This window comes from Cololabis saira, chromosome 11, assembly GCF_033807715.1.
Source record: "Cololabis saira isolate AMF1-May2022 chromosome 11, fColSai1.1, whole genome shotgun sequence".
Classification (NCBI taxonomy): domain Eukaryota; kingdom Metazoa; phylum Chordata; class Actinopteri; order Beloniformes; family Belonidae; genus Cololabis; species Cololabis saira.
The window spans coordinates 12569023-12585584 of record NC_084597.1 but is presented as its reverse complement, the minus strand read 5'-3'; the positions used below and the strand labels follow the sequence as shown (position 1 = coordinate 12585584).

The 16562-nt window shown below is 39.3% G+C and overlaps 1 protein-coding gene across 1 annotated transcript in view; it reads left to right on the top strand.

The window, feature by feature from the left end:
• Nucleotides 1–16562, top strand: part of rapgef1b (Rap guanine nucleotide exchange factor (GEF) 1b) — a 57256-nt gene that overhangs the window by 38776 nt on the left and 1918 nt on the right. Inside the window, exons 12-26 of the mRNA XM_061733751.1 lie at nt 1854–2015; nt 4965–5111; nt 5624–5716; nt 8092–8177; nt 8914–9022; nt 9729–9804; nt 10086–10170; nt 11471–11563; nt 12218–12403; nt 14576–14660; nt 14759–14853; nt 14995–15073; nt 15160–15261; nt 15342–15439; nt 15536–15664. Of these exons, the coding sequence (XP_061589735.1) occupies nt 1854–2015; nt 4965–5111; nt 5624–5716; nt 8092–8177; nt 8914–9022; nt 9729–9804; nt 10086–10170; nt 11471–11563; nt 12218–12403; nt 14576–14660; nt 14759–14853; nt 14995–15073; nt 15160–15261; nt 15342–15439; nt 15536–15664 (1625 nt within the window). The remainder of the gene's footprint in view (nt 1–1853; nt 2016–4964; nt 5112–5623; nt 5717–8091; nt 8178–8913; nt 9023–9728; nt 9805–10085; nt 10171–11470; nt 11564–12217; nt 12404–14575; nt 14661–14758; nt 14854–14994; nt 15074–15159; nt 15262–15341; nt 15440–15535; nt 15665–16562) is intronic.

Sequence of the window (16562 nt, the reverse complement as noted above, 5' to 3'; positions counted from 1 at the left end):
CCTTCCCTTTCTTTGTTTATTGTCCTCTTTTTTTACCACCTCAACTGGTTATTTTGAAGAGTTTTTATTTATATCGCCACTGCTGCTGCCGTAAGGCCTAATCTGGCCTCATGTTTTGGACTTGATGAGCTCGTGGCCCAGTGGAATAAGCCTGTTTGCCCTGTATAAACCCATGTTAAAGGCTTACATGCTTTGGCGACTTTACACGGCTTTGCTAAAAAAAAAAAGAAATCCAGCTGCTGCATGGATAAGGAAATGACTGGGGGCAAAAAAAAGAAGAAACAAAATCTGAGCATATTGGCTCTGTTTAGACTGTGTTGCATCTGGCCTGGTTTCTGTAAAGGCCTTGAAGCGAAGGACATTTAAAGGTTTATTGGACTGTTTACTGTCACAGGAAATGTCAGCGTTGTTACCTGCATACATCATATGAATTTCTAGCACTTAAGGCTCTCTCAAATGAACTAGGTCTACATGGTGGTTAGGGGTGTAACAATATATCGTGCCACGAAATTTCGCAATACAAAAACGTCACAAAATACGTGTCCTGGAGGTGACAAAATGTATCGCGATATTGGGTTATTAATATGAATCTATTGTGTTGACTAAAAACGCGCATCCGACCACGACAGCGGCCGCGACCGCACCTCGACCTGCGGACCAAAATCTTACTCCGCTCAGAAGAAACTAGTCCCGTTTTGAGCTCTGAACTTTTACTTATGTAAGGCTGGTGTAGAGTTAAGCCTTACCTTATTAAATTAAACCTTTTTCGGGTCTTGAGTAGGATAAACACACAGGCAACTTTTGCTGAGCTCCAGTGTACTTTAATGTCCGCTCAACAGCGTAGGATTTTAGAGCATCAACACAGCACCTAGTGCTGTATCACTCCGCCCAATCTAAAACATACTAACAACAACTACAGATAAACTGACTAGTGTCATTATAGTCCCTGATTTACATCAGAATATAAAGAATATATTTATAAAATAATGAACCCTGAATTACCAAAATAAACTTCTTAACAAAAATAAATCTCCTCTTACACTTATAAGGTGAGCATGAATCAATATTTTTTATGATGTAAAATTGTATGTATTTATTTACTTTTATTTATTTATTTATTTAATTTTAGTTGTTAAATTAGAAAGAAAAAAAGTCAAATCATACGTGAGAGAAACTATTCAGTTTGTGGCAAAATATTTTTACTTGTATGAAACTGAAGATGCATAATGCAAACCTGACATTTACTTTTAGTTCAGTTTGTGGAAAATGGTTGGCCTGGCTTTCTCTTTAAAACTTAAACAGTTATAAAGCATTACAAACTGTAACAATAGGGCAAACACACAGCATTGTTTTGTATTTTTTGTCTTTCAAATAAAAGACAATTTTTTCCAGTCATATGTTCCTCATTCAAGGTTGTTAAAAAAATACTGCTATAATATCGTATCGTTATCGTGACCTCAATATCGTGTATCGTACCGTATCCTGAGATTAGTGTATCGTTACACCCCTAATGGTGGTACCCTTACCCTTAACTTGAGTAGTTCATGCATCGCCTTTTCTGATGTATTAATATCTTCAGCCACTGAGTTGATGCTTCTCATCTTAACTGGAATAATCCTCCTCAGATTTCCTCAGCTTTCACCACTCTGACTTCACTATTCTGCTGCTGAACTTTGATTAAATCTGCTCTAATTCAGTCTTTCTTACTGGTTTAATCAACTATCCCCTCTTTTCTTTTTTTCCCTTATCGCCTTTTTCCAACCCCCGTTATTCTCTCTCTGGTTATTGTTTTTATCTTTCTCTTTTCTACCCTTTTCTTTCTCTATTTGTCTTTTTTTTTTTTTCTTTCTCAGGCCTCCCACTCTTCTTCCCCTTCTTCTTCCTCCTCCTCTTCCCTCTCATGCCACCTCCAGCCGTCTGTAACGGCTCTGGAGGAGGCGGGCTCTGGGCTGGGCCTCAGCATGTCCGTCTCTAACTCCTACCTGAACGGCCAGGCGTCTTTGACCACACCCACGGTGAGTTGTCCCTCCCCCTCTCTGCTCCTCTAAATCCCTCCGGTCCCTTTGGCGTGGGTGTTGTGTGGTTCCTGGGCTGATCCAGTGGTGGCATGACCCATTTATGTTCCCAACCTTACCTGACTCAGTATGTTCACCTCTGGTTTTGTGACAGTCGTACCTCAAGGGTCAGTGCACCGGTTCCCGTGTGGTCCTTAATTTTGTTCATCCACCAATCTCTGTGTGCATTTGTTAAGTCTGAGTCATTGTGTTTTGTTGTTTTTATGTGGAGTATTAGGTATAATGCCGTGATTGTGTGCTTCTGTGTCATCAGTGTGTGTAGTTATTTGTTATTTTGTGTTGCTACAGGCTAGTCATTCTTTTTTTTTCGTTCAAATTGTGTGTCTTGAGCAGCTCATGATAGAATCACAAGGGACTGATATTTGGTTTGGGATCATAAAGAACAAATTTTCTCTATGTAGGTCAGAATAAAATGCTTCATATTTCTGGGAGTAGGTTAACTTGTGGTTAGTAGGGATGGGTGGTATGGACTAAAAAAATTATCACGATAATTTCTGGCATTTATCCCGATAACGATAAAAATGACGATAAAAAAAATACCAATTCAACTCCACCTTTTTAACTATGAATCTATCTCACTCTCAGATCCGCCATGTTTGTTACACAAAAACGTCATCAACGGGAATTTATCCTTCTGTCTTTCTTTCTTTCTTTCTTTCTTTCTTTCTTTCTTTCTTTCTTTCTTTCTTTCTTTCTTTCTTTCTTTCTTTCTTTCTTTCTTTCTTTCTTTCTTTCTTTCTTTCTTTCTTTCTTCCTTCCTTTTTCCACTTCCTTCCTTCTTCTCTTCCTTCCCTCTTTCCTTGTTTTCTCCCTTCCTTCCTTCTTTAGTAGTAGTAAATATTTATTTCGGTCAATCACAAACAAAAATCAACAAACAAGATAACACAGGTTTTTCCTGGTCAACATTGTGATTATTTGACCGAAAAGGTCTGGGCTTGAAGCATAAAGCTTATCTTGCCCACCTTTTAACAGAATAGAATATACAAAAAAACAAATGAAGTATCATAAGTCTACACAAAATAATAATAATAGTAATAATAATAATAATAATAATAATAATAATAATAATAATAATAATAATAATGATGGTGATGATAATAATAATAGTAATAGTAATAATAATAATAATAATAATAATAGCAATAATATGATAGTACATATAATGATCGTTCTGAAAACAGAAAGTGAAAAGATGCTAAGGAAACCGGCAAAACCAATGTAAGTTGTCATTTTATCTCATGCATGTGTCATTCCTTCCTTCCTTCCTTCCTTCTATCCTTCTTTCCTTTTTCCGTTCCTTCCTTCTTTCCTCCAGCTCTCTCCTTCCTTCTTCCCTCCCTCTTTTCTCCCTTCCTTCCTCCTTTCCTTGTTTTCTCCCTTCCTTCTCCCCCTTCCTTCCTTCCTTCCTTCCTTCCTTCCTTCCTTCCTTCCTTCCTTCCTTCCTTCCTTCCTTCCTTCCTTCCTTCCTTCCTTCCTTCCTTCCTTCTTTTTTCCCCTTCCTTCCTTCTTTCCTCCTGCTCTCTCCTTCCTTCCTTCCTTCCTTCCTTCCTTCCTTCCTTCCTTCCTTCCTTCCTTCCTTCCTTCCTTCCCGTACGTTGTGCGTGGATTTAACACAGAACCATAAATCATCTTTACACAAAAACATCATCAACAGGAATGTATCGTTTTTACCGTGAGATGACAAATTCTTACCGTGGGGAATTTTTTTGACGGTTTATCGTGAACGGTAAAATATCGCCCATTCCTACTGGTTAGTCAGTGCTATATTTCATTAAGTTAGGGTCTGACCTTACCCAATGTTGGCTTGGCTATGTGTGACATTGTTCTCATTAGTATTTTGGGAGAGTTGACCTTTGATGACCCCATGATGTGCAAAGTACGCTAAGACATGGCGTGGATCTCCCCCTTAGGATATCTCTAGTGGAATGCACCACCAGATGGACTTGATGGAAAACACATTGTTTCGACTATTCTTTTTTCTCCTCGTCTTCTATATCCTCCAGCGCCAGTTTCGTGCGGTCCACACTTGACAGCGTCTCATACCCGTATAGATTTCTCCCATCTATATGTGCCTGCAGTTCCGCTGCACCTATTTGTGTTTTTGCACAGAAACGGCAGTATTATCCTGCTCCCTGGTGATTCAAGATTCTTCAAAGTTGTCATAGTAGCAGATATCGTACACTATGTTTTTTCGAGGAAAAGGAAATATTCAGTTGAACCAAATGTCTCAATTTTATTTGATTATGTTTATTGTGGAAAAAATAGTTTAAAGAGGCAAATTTGTGCATGAACATCTGCGTGTGTGTGTGTGTGTGTGTGTGTGTGTGTGTGTGCAGTGTTTATCATTGATCTGTGTCTGCACGGCTCTGTGCTGGTATGCTGAAATAGGGCTGGTATGTGAGGCAAGTTAAAACAGGTTACATCTATCTCTCCGCTGACAAGCATTTCTTCAGCCGGCCTCACGCTCTTACATTTGAAAACATCTCTCAAATAATTTCTTTTAGCCTAGTAAAGTTAATAGTCAAGTCCATGTAAACCTCTTCATTTTTTCTAATTATCTTACGGGAGCACTGGAGCTCTTTCTGTTGCCACTGTTTTCTCTTTTCCTTTTTCTTTCTTTTTGTCTTTTCTCCTGTGTGTGTGTATGTGTGTGTGTGTGTGTGTGTGCATTGCATTTCATGTTCAGACACATCTCTCCTGTAGTCTGGGCTTAATGGTTGTGTTGGAGATTGAGGTGAACACTACTCCCTCTCCCTTTGCTTCCTATTGTTCGCCTTCTGTTTCTGTCTGCCCTGAATTCTCTGGTCTCTGATCTCTCAGTCCTGTCCTTTTTTTGTTTTTATTTTAATTTTTTTCCTTTCCTGCTTTCATTCTATCCACCAATCGCAGAGCTTGGACCAGGTTGCCTTGACCAATGCCACCATTCTGGATGGCAGCAGGGGTGGGCCCAACGGTTCCCTGGCCGGCTCAGTGGGTTCAGTGGCTGTATGTCTTCCTTCTGGCTCTTCTCTCACTGACTCTCTTCACACCTCAGCGGTGAGCTCACAAAAGGATAGCTGTTGGAAGCATAGGCAGCAGGACACGTATATGAAGTAGTTATTTAAGACAGATGATGAAATTTGATACCACACCTCTTTCCTCGGCAGATTGAAGTTAGATAGCAGCTGTTTGGTTTTTTCTCTATTGTTGCCCGTATGATAATATGGTGACTCATTCGCTTAGTGGCATCTTGTTGTCATTACCACTGCCCACAAACTGTCTGCTGTCTGATTATTGGTCTTAAAAGAATCCCAGTGGAGCATGTTGTGCTGCATGTTCTTCCAATAAGAGCTATTATTTTCCACATATGACGCTCTCCAGTGCCATCTGGTGGTCGCGAGGAGGCAAAGCAGAACAACAAACTGCTTCTCTGTAGAATTCTTGACCTCGGTTTGCTCTCCTCCTTTTGCCACATATTCACTCTTTTATGTTTGCTACACCTTCAGCAAACACTGTTCCCCTCTTTGCTGCTTTACGCCGCGGTCTGTGTCCCTCCTCTTTTCCCATAGAGCGAGAGCGCGAATGACGAGGGCGGGGAGGGAGAGTATGTCAACTTGTACACGTCAACCCAGGCCAATGGGGAGCTGCCTCTCTCCCTCCGAGTAAGTAGCTGACTGCCATGGGTAAAAAGGTCGATTCCATTTTCGCCTTTCATCACCTCGGGGTATGAATCAATTCAATTGTGGTGAGAGATTTCGAGGATGGAGGCCTGGTTTGGCCATCACATGTCACTCTCACGTGTGCTGCATTTGGGCAGCGCTTATTGATTCATCTCCTGGTCGAATGGCACTAAAATGGAATGTGAATGTAGCCAAACCTGACCGAGCATGATTTCAGGTTCACAGGTTTGCCTGTAAGAGAATCATGTGGTCTGGTTGGGTGTTTGCAGAAAGGATGTCCATCTGTTTGTTGTTTAACTGCCTGGCTGGTGATTTTTGCCATCTTTCTGGCTGCGCTTCAACTGTAACAAGCATTTGCCCTCGTGCTAATGTAACTCCTGACATGTCTTTGCTCCAAGAAGGGATTCTCAATGGGTTTCCAGTTTTTCCAATAACATTCCCCTAAACAAATTATATGCACTTGTGCATGTATGAAAGCTTATGTATGCGTGTAATTGTGTTCGTCTGGGCCAACTTGTGTATTTTGGGTGTGTTTTAGGCATGATTGAATGGTGTTTTTGTATTTTTCTTGTCTTTTTTTTACCCCTAACACATGATGGTGGAGACTATGCAGAAGAGACAATGGCTACATTTACGTGTACATAAATATTCCAAAAATACCTCATTTAGGATGTAAATAGCATTACTTGATTATCTTAACTTCATTACGGTCATTTTCTTAGCTAGCAATAATCAAATTGGACCACATGGAGAAAGCCTTATTCTATACACTGTTACAGTTTATAAAAGTTTTGTAGCGTTTTGTGACACGCTGCTACTTTGAAAGCACTGCCCTCGACTCCTGTCGATGCAGAACGGATAACTGTAGGAACCAAGAAATGCACTTAAAGGGAAAGTTCGTTTTTTTTACAACCTGGACCTTATTTCTGGCATTTTTTATGGTCGTATACTCACCCAGGCAAGTTTGGTGTCATTTGGAGTCCTTCAGAAGATATTAGGGGTTTTTTTGCGAGTGGCTTCTCCATATAATGGTAGCGGATGGGGCACAGCGGGACACAGACGATGCAGCGTCTAAATAACACATGATTGCCGCGAAACTCGTTCATTTATTTTATGAATCACTAAATCTGCTTCCAGGACCTGTTGTCTACATCCGGGGCTGTGTGTGTAACAAATAAATCAGTTTGTAAACAAGACCTCTGAACTCATGACGTCATCTCTGTGCGCGCACTCTGTCCTCCGTTCAGTGAGCTCTTCAGCCGTATACTCTGGCTCAAAACGGTAAGGACGTCCATCATATTCAAAGTCGTCGTCCACAACCTCAGAATTTGACAAATATTCAGACATGTTTCAAATAACTAACAGTAAACTAACAGTAGCGAACTCCAGCTGTACACGGAGCTGCGTCTGCGATGCGCGCAGAGAGATGACGAGTTCAGAGGTCTTGTTTACAAACGGATTTATTTGTTACACAGACAGCCCCGGATGTAGACAACCGGTCCTGGAAGATGGCCAGAAGCAGACCTAGTGATTCATAAAAGAAATGAACGAGTTTCGCGGCAATCATGTGTTATTTAGACGCTGCATCGTCTGTGTCCCGCTGTGCCCCGTTCACTACCGTTTTATGGAGAAGCGGCTCGCAAAAAAACCCCTAATATCTTCTGAAGGACTCCAAATGACACCAAACTTGCCTGGGTGAGTATACGACCATAAAAAATGCCAGAAATAAGGTCCAGATTGTAAAAAACCGAACTTTCCCTTTAAGGAAGTAGAGTAGTGCTCTGTACTGAAATGAAGGCTGCGCATGGGTGAAAACTTCATAGTGGCCCACTGGGAAACGTTTTAGGTGTGGGACATTAAATAGAATATACCATATATAATGGACTTACTGTAATTATATATTGTATAAGACATCATGTTAATATTGTAACTGGAATATTATCTTACTGATAATGAGGCCATTTGTCTGGATATACCTGTGCATGTAAACGTGTCGTTGCTTTGTTGTTGTTTTTTTACAGTGGGTGTGGTTTTAGTTCTAGTGGATTCTCCTCTCTGGTGGTGGTGTTTTATGGGTATTGTCTTTTTAGGTTTTTTTCTGCCAGTGCTGCGGATAAGCAGCATTTTACAAGTCCGGTCTTTACCTAATCTGCGTCAACATTATCATGAAAGTGTGATACACGTCCATCCTTCCTTCCATCCAACACATGCATGGGCTCCTGGTGGTTCATGCAGTCTCATCTGTAGCAGTCTTCCTGTCACTGCATGGAAGCATTCATCAATCATGTTCCATGCAACTTGCATTGAAGAGGCTGGTTTTATTTTTTTATTTCCTCTTCTTTTTCTGCCTTGATTAGGAAACAATTGCAGCTGATGAGGTACTTCAAGACCCCGCCCCCCAGATCCCGTCTAGTAATAGCAAAGAGGCTTTGGACAAGGAAAGGTAGGTGGATTGTATTTCCCTAAACTTAGCTAACCAGCAGTCTGCTCTAAGAGCAGTTTCAGATTCAGGCCACGTTTACACGTAGCCGGGTATTTACAAAAACGGATATTTTCCCCTCTACGTTTTAAAAAATATCCTCGTTTACACGGACCCGCATGGAAACGCTGTTAACGTCATGCCAGCCAATCAGAATCCTGGAAAAAACATCAACAAATGACACATAATTCAGGCTTTACTTCCAAGAAGGAACGAGAGTCTTTGGTTTGGAGTGACAGAGAAGTGGAGTTACTTTTAAGTGTGACTTTAGAATATAAAACAGGTAAAATGCAAGAAAATATTGGCGGTGGCCAAATAAATTGTAAACACAGGTCGCACAAATGACGCTGGTGACGTTTCTGTCTCATAATGTGACGTTCTGAAGCCTAAATCTCCGTTTTCCTCTGTTTAGACGCAAACGTGAAAACGGAGTTTTTGAAAATCTCCACTTTGGCCGGAGTTTTTAGAAATGATCGTTTTTGGGGGCTTTGAGCTCCGTTTTCGTGTAAACGAACGGCCAAAATGCATGAAAACGCCTCCGTTTTTGCTCCGTGTAAACGGGGCCTCATTTTCTGTTGATCAATGAATCAATTGTTTCAGCTGCAGCATGCAGTTGGGATTTGGAAGTGGGGCTTTTGTTATTGATGCGTCAGATAGATGAAAGTGTGTCTGTGTTGATGGTGTGCTGTGTACATTTCAGGAAGGCACAAAAAGTAACAGAACTGCCCGGGAGCGACAAGGAAGATGTGGACGAACTCTCCCTCATAGACCACAAAGAGATCATGAGCAGAATAACACTAAAGCAAGAAGTAAGGAAACAGCTGCAGATACAGTGTGCTGTTTGCAGAAATGTGCTATAATGTAACTGTGCAATAGCACCAGCATGCAGGGTTTATTTTATCCCACTAATCTAGCTCAGGGTAAAGTTCACTGTGAGTCACTCGGATGTGAAGCGAGATGCAGCGTTGAAACCACTGCTGCCCTCTGGAGTTAAATATCTGAAATTGAGGAGCTGATGTTGCCTCCTCCTCCTCCTCCTCCTCCTCCTCCTTTGTCCTGTGTGGTGCAGTCTGATGTACAGATGTGTGAAAAATCTGCGCACCTCTCTGCAAGGTTAGGGGGAAATGTGACTACAGGGATTTACAAGAGGAGCCAGGAAACGATCAGAAATGATGCAGCAAGATTTGGAACGATCTTTTTAGCCCGTGACAACATTTTACAGTCGCTACAGAAAGCATACTGCAGAGGTGGTGATTTTACCGTAGACAAGTCTGACTTTTTCTTCGTCATCAGAGGAGCTGCTGCAGGACAGGGAGGGTTGGTGGGGGAGACCAAGGAAAAGTGCCTCCTACATTTTGGTCTAGACTGCATCACCTCACAAGTCTTACCAGCCTTCTCTTGCTGTCAATCTCATAAATATTTCTCTACCTTTTGGCCTGTTTTTATTTTTTATTTTTTTGTTTGTTTATGTACTTAATTTCCCCACCTCATTTCTTTTCCTATTCATTTCCACAGAATGACGATGGCCCTGATGTTCGTGCCGGATCAGGAGATATCCTATTAGTCCACGCTACGGAAACAGACCGCAAAGGTACAGTACTCATTTGCACATGAATCTGAATCATTGGCACAACTCTCTTAAGCCAGTTGCCATAATTTTAACTTGAAAGGACGGGTCATTTTTATTTGCTAAGAATGACTGTCTTTATTCGATGTGTAGAATTTCAAATAGCTTAAGTATTTGTTATTCAGAGCGTGCCAGTCCGGGTATAGAGCCTTCATATTTGATGATGTGTTGTCAGCTTTGATTCATTAACGCTATCTACACGTCAACTGAAATGTGCTGCTTCTTCCACTGTTTTTCCTCAACAGATCTTGTTTTGTACTGTGAAGCCTTTCTGACTACATATAGGACTTTTATTACCCCAGAGGACCTCATTAAGAAGCTACACTACAGATATCCTTTCAAAGCCATTCAACATGTCACTCTGCGGTTAATTGCTTTTTTGTTGGCAGACGGCTGCTTTTCTCGCTTCAGTCCTTATTTACCAAGGGCAGACTTATCTTGTTTTTCTTAATCAGATCTTTGAGTTAAAAAGCATTTAGAGCACATTTAAACCCAGTTCAACTATAACTCTGTATTGATGGATACTTTTTTTTTCTAATCTACAGCAGAAAATACAGGAGCTCTTCCAGGCATTGCCCTCTCAGTTAACAATTCTCCCGTTGTTGTGTTGTCAGGCTTGTGGTTATAATGTGAAATCTTTTGTGTTTTTACTATTGTCCAACATTTAATCCTGCTGTTTTTACTGCAAAACTAGAATAGCAACATCATTCAGTGGGGTTAGGTGCACATCTAAATCAAGCGTTTGGCAACAATTTAGCTAAGGATTAAACTGGAGTTTCTGAGAAATCCAAGTATACATGCACGAGAACACGATTGATTATTGAGCGACGCGATGCTAGATGGCGCCACACGCCCTTTCGCGTTCTGGTACAATTACTAAAAAAGTGCAAAAGAGGAGAACAACATACGAAAAAATGGAGGCTAATGATGCAGCAGCTCTGTAAATTTTGTGCTTTGAGAGCTGGGGGTACTTAAGGTTGCCCACACTGTTGATAATGTCCCACAATACATTTTCAGTCATATATTTCACCATTGATAATGTCTTTGTTTTTGATGACACCATCCCATATAATAGCACTTATACATCTCAAAATGTATATTTTAAGATCAGTATAACAAACTACCTTTTAAATCCCTGGATAGACTCAAAACTGTCCAACATATGTATCATAAGTGCAATATTTCATACTTTTTTCACGTGACATAAGATTTGCTAATAATACAGTTGAATAAATAATAAGTTGTGTTTATTTCCATCACTATATTAAGATAATCATTAGAGCTTAAAATTGCAGTGTAATGATGGACATTGTTTACATAAGGAAATTAAGCTGAGCTAAAACTGCATATACATGTATGTACAAACTCATGCAGTACCAGGCATGCATGCCCTTATACAGCTTTTTTTTGTCCTATTTTGTGTAACAGAATCAGCCAAGTGACAAAAAAAAGTATGCACCTTCAGGGAGCAAAACTGCATTATTGTTTTTTTCCCTTTTTTAAATATCTGAAGTATTTTTATTTATAATACATATTGAAAAGCAAAGGTTTTGGACCAAATCTAATGCTTATAGGGAAATGTGATATATGTAACATACAGTGGTTTCGTTGTCCTTGACCACAAAAGCACATATACTACATTTTGCCACAGTCCAGACACTTTCAAGAAGCGAGTCAGCAAGAATACGTTCTTCGTCCTGGTTCGTGTGGTGGACGAGCTCTGGTGAGTCAGTAATTCTTGTAAGATTATAGTAACTCATATCAACAGCCCTTCTGGAGGAAGATCATACTGGTGGAGTATGATCTTATTCGTGAATATGGAGATGTTAACCTCACAGTCACACTTAAATGTTAGAGGAATCCTTAGAATCTGTGTAAAGTTTAATCCCTATTAAAAGTTGGTTTTCCAAAGAGCACTGCATTATTGTCTTACTTGCAGCTACATTTAAGACTTAAAAGTTTGTTCTAGCCTTTGAAAATAATTTGGAAAATTAACTATATTTATTAATTTTAAACTGTTTTTTTGTTTGAACATCAACAACTTTAAGATGTATTGTTCTCCTTTTTTTTCCTATTTGTGACATCCCAAATTTTATCTATTTCTCAACTTTTTTGGAAATATTTGTAAATATCTTGTAAATATTATCCGTTTATTTTGTGTTTACTACTTTTTTCTCTCTTGTACATAGTCTTTTTCTACTTTTTATATTGCTCTTTTTTATTATTTAACTATTTATGGTAATTTCTATTTTACAGTTTATGTATAAAGCGTGTGTGTGTTTTGGGTGCTGCACGACTGAATTTCTCCTCTGGGAGATCAATGAAGTCTACTACTCTATTCTATTCTAACTTCTCGTCTTCCGTTTCTCTCTTCCAGCCTTGTGGAGCTAACGGAGGACATCTTGAAGCAGCTCATGGACCTGGTGTTCACGCTGGTGTGCAACGGCGAGCTCAGCCTTGCTCGTGTGCTCCGCAAGAACATCCTGGATAAGGTGGAGCAAAAGAAGCTGCTGCGCTACACTAACTCTCTCAAGCCCCTCTCTGCCCGGGGGGTGTCTGCAAGGTACTGTGGGAATAACAAACACAACTGTAATCTTCCGGTTTAACCATTTTTCTGTCTTTTGTAGTCTTGAGTTACATTCACTGCCAGGCAGAGATGGTTTTACATGTTATTTGTTATTTGTAAAAATTATGTGTCAAGTAGGGCTGGGCGATATGGACCAAAAGTCATATCTCAATATTTTGTAGCTGAATGGGGATACTCGATATATATCGATATTTTTTCTGTGCCATAATTGGGGTTTCCCCCAAAGCATTATAGCATAGCATCTCTGTTAGCTTCATTTTTTTCTGAGGCAAACCCTTAAAAAAACAGTCAGTTTTAATACAAAGCCTCGTGCCAAATGTCACACAGGTTCCTTTATTATCAGAGGTCTGCACAATATCAAAATGTATAAAACAAATGAAATAAAAATAAACTGCCTGCATATATAGAATAAAAATGCTTCTTGAATAAAATAAAACAAATATCCCTTTCCTGCATAAAAATTTAATTAAAATACACTGTGCAATTAATACAATGTAGACAGTAACAGGCAGACTTTTCCCACTGAGGTTGACAGTTGTGCAAATAACAAAACATTTGTGCAAATCTCAAATAAAACATTCAAGTCAATTTGTCACAAAATAAGCTATATCAAAATCATAAAAAAAAAACATTTTTTTTTCTTTTTTTTTAAATCGATATTAAAGATATTGTCTTGTACCATATCGCGTTTGAAAATATATCAATATATATATTAAAATCTCGATATATCGCCCAGCCCTAGTGTCAAGTTTTAATTTTGGATGCCATGGAAAACATAGAGATATTTTTGCCTTTATCAGGCAAAATGTAGCTACACATCTATATCTAGGGCTTTTCTATCATAGTGAATTGTTATTCTCCTTACCCTAAAAAAATTATGTAAGTAGTAAAAGAAGGCATATCTTGTACGAAACACCTTTGGTAAGTTTTAGCATTACTATTAGCATTTACTTGTATGGCACAAAACAAACGTCCCGATGTACCTGCCTGGTGCCACGTCATAAACAAAGTCAAAAGCACAGTCAGGTGGCTGGAAAGTAGTTGGACATTAAGTGTTGACAGCTTGCCAGAGGACAGGTGGATGTGAGCTAGTTTAGTGTAATAAACCTACCGCAGTGATAAAGGTGAAGAAAAAGGCAGGTGTGATGGCATAGAGTAGAGTTTGGGGACATCTGGTGGACAGATGGAGAATGGAATCAACTCAGGAGACCAGTTGAAAAAAAAGGGACAGAATTGACATATTGTTTTACACTTAGTCCTAAATAGTCACTATTAGGCTTGAAATGGCTTTCAATATTCTGTCACTTTCATATTTTTAATCTATTACATTTAACTGGATTCCTCTCCACATTGTGGCTACAGCAACTGATACTGGAGATGCCTAATACTCTAATACCCAGTACTCGAGATGAGGGGGGATGGCATCCCCCCTGAAATAAATACAGTCAAAATAATCCCCCCAGTAAAACTTTCCATTCCTAATGTCATTTCATCAATTAATGTGGTATTACTGCTATTTCAACATTTTTAGTCATCACCAGAAAAATAACTTATTTTGACAATTTTCACCTGTTTCAAGTCAATTTTCACTTGAAATAAGTAGGAAAATCTGCCAGTGGGATTTATCTTCTTATTACAAGCAAAAAAATCTTGTTCCACTGGCAGATTTTTCTACTTATTTCAAGTGAAAATCTACTTGAAACAGGTGAAAATTGTTGTTTTTTCCAGTGATGAGTCTTGTTTTAAGTGTAATGAGATTTTTTTTTACTAAAATGAGACATTTTAACTAGAAATAAGACAAATATTCTTGTTAAGATTTTGAGTTTTTGCAGTGATCCATTTTACTTATCCTGTGAAGGACAGAATCATATTGATAAGTTCAGAAAACAGTTTTTTATTGTTGTGTTTTGATGTATTTGATGTAAGCCCAGTGGATATTTAAAGCTTACAGAAGGCTGCATTTAACTGCTGCTATGTCATTCCTGCAGTATTTCTGCAGGTGTTTTGGTCACTGCTATTATTTGTAATATATTATATTATTTGTAATCAGCACAAATGATCTGTCCCCATATGATAAAATCCACCATCCCCCCTGATTTTTTTTTTACAACTCGAGTACTGCTAATACCTAATACTGTGTTTTAACAGGCCAGGAACTCTTCATGACTTCCGCAGTCACGAGATTGCAGATCAGCTCACTCTTCTCGATGCTGAACTTTTCTACAAAATTGAGGTACAGTAACTTCCCTCCTCTTACCGGTTTGCACCGACTGTGCCTTGACACTGGCCTTCATGGAGTCTGAAATAACATTTAATCTTGATTTCCCTCAGATTCCAGAAGTTTTGCTTTGGGCAAAGGAGCAGAATGAGGAAAAAAGCCCAAACCTGACTCAATTCACAGAGCACTTTAACAACATGAGCTATTGGTAAGACAGGACGAAAACTCCTGATCATACAATGTAATAATCAAATCTCCTAACATTAGAAGTCCTGCCTTTTCTCCACTGCTTTTATAAATACTGACACCTTTAGTGTTTTTTTTCTCTCTCTTTCTCTCTCTCCGACAGGGTCCGCTCTTTGATAATTCAGCAGGAGAAAGCCCAAGACAGAGAGAAGCTGCTTCTCAAGTTCATTAAGATAATGAAGGTCCATCCCCTTAAGTGTTAACAACACAAACTCAAATGTCATTTTACTAGTGTATATAACATTCATTCTCTCTGTTTTAATTACAGCACTTAAGAAAGTTGAATAATTTTAACTCCTACTTGGCAATACTGTCTGCTCTGGACTCAGCACCCATCAGGAGATTGGAGTGGCAGAAACAAACTTCAGAGGTGAAATGATGGTTTGGTTAACTAAATAGTATCCATCGTGTCCCAAGATGTGCTACATATTTAAATCTTCTTTTCATCAGGGATTGGAGGAGTATTGCACGCTGATCGACAGCTCCTCCTCCTTCAGAGCGTACAGAGCCGCTTTGGCTGAGGTGGAGCCCCCATGCATCCCATACTTGTGAGTAATCGTGCACGTTTAGACCTGTACAGGCCCGCTGCTTAACCGCAGCCTTGACTTCTTCTTTAATTTTGACTGTTTTATTCTTCGTTGCAGAGGTCTCATTCTCCAGGATCTGACATTTGTCCACTTGGGAAACCCTGACCTCATTGAGGGGAAGGTCAATTTCTCCAAACGTTGGCAGCAGTTTAACATTTTGGACAGCATGCGCCGCTTTCAGCAAGTGTAAGTCCACTGAGAGAAAATCTTAGAAATTAACAAAAAGCTTTTTCAATGTCATAAAACACTAGGGGTGTAACAATATATCGTGCCACGAAATTTCGCGATACAAAAACGTCACAATACGTGTCGTGGAGGTGACAAAGTGTATCGTGATATTGGGTTATTAATATGAATCTATTGTGTTGACTAGAAACGCGCATCCGACCGCGACCGCACCTCGACCCGGGAACCAAAATCTTACTCCGCTCAGAAGAAACTAGTCCCGTCTTGTGGTCCCGTTTTCAGCTCTGAACTTTTACTAATGTAAGGCTGGTGTAGAGTTAAGCCTTACCTTATTAAATTAAACCTTTTTCGGGTCGTGAGTAGGATAAACACGCGGGCAACTTCTGCTGAGCTCCAGTGTACTTTAATGTCCCTCAACAGTGTAGGATTTTAGAACATCAACACAACACCTAGTGCTGTATCACTCCGCCCAATCTAAAACATATTAACAAGTACAGATATACTGACTAGTGTCATTATAGTCCCTGATTTACATCAGAATATAAAGAATATATTTATAAAATAATGAACCTTGAATTACCAAAATAAACTTAACAAAAATAAATCTCCTCTTACACTTATAAGGTGAGCATGAATCAATCTTTTTTATGATGCAAAATTGTATGTATTTATTTACTTTTATTTATTTATTTAATTTTAGTTGTTAAATTAGAAAAAGAAAAAGTCAAATCATACATGAGAGAAACTATTCAGTTTGTGGCAAAATATGTTTACTGAAGATTCATAATGCAAACCTGACATTTACTTTTAGTTCAGTTTGTGGAAAATGGTTGGCCTGGCTTTATCTTTAAAACTTAAACAGTTATAAAGCATTACAAACTGTAACACTAGGGCAAAC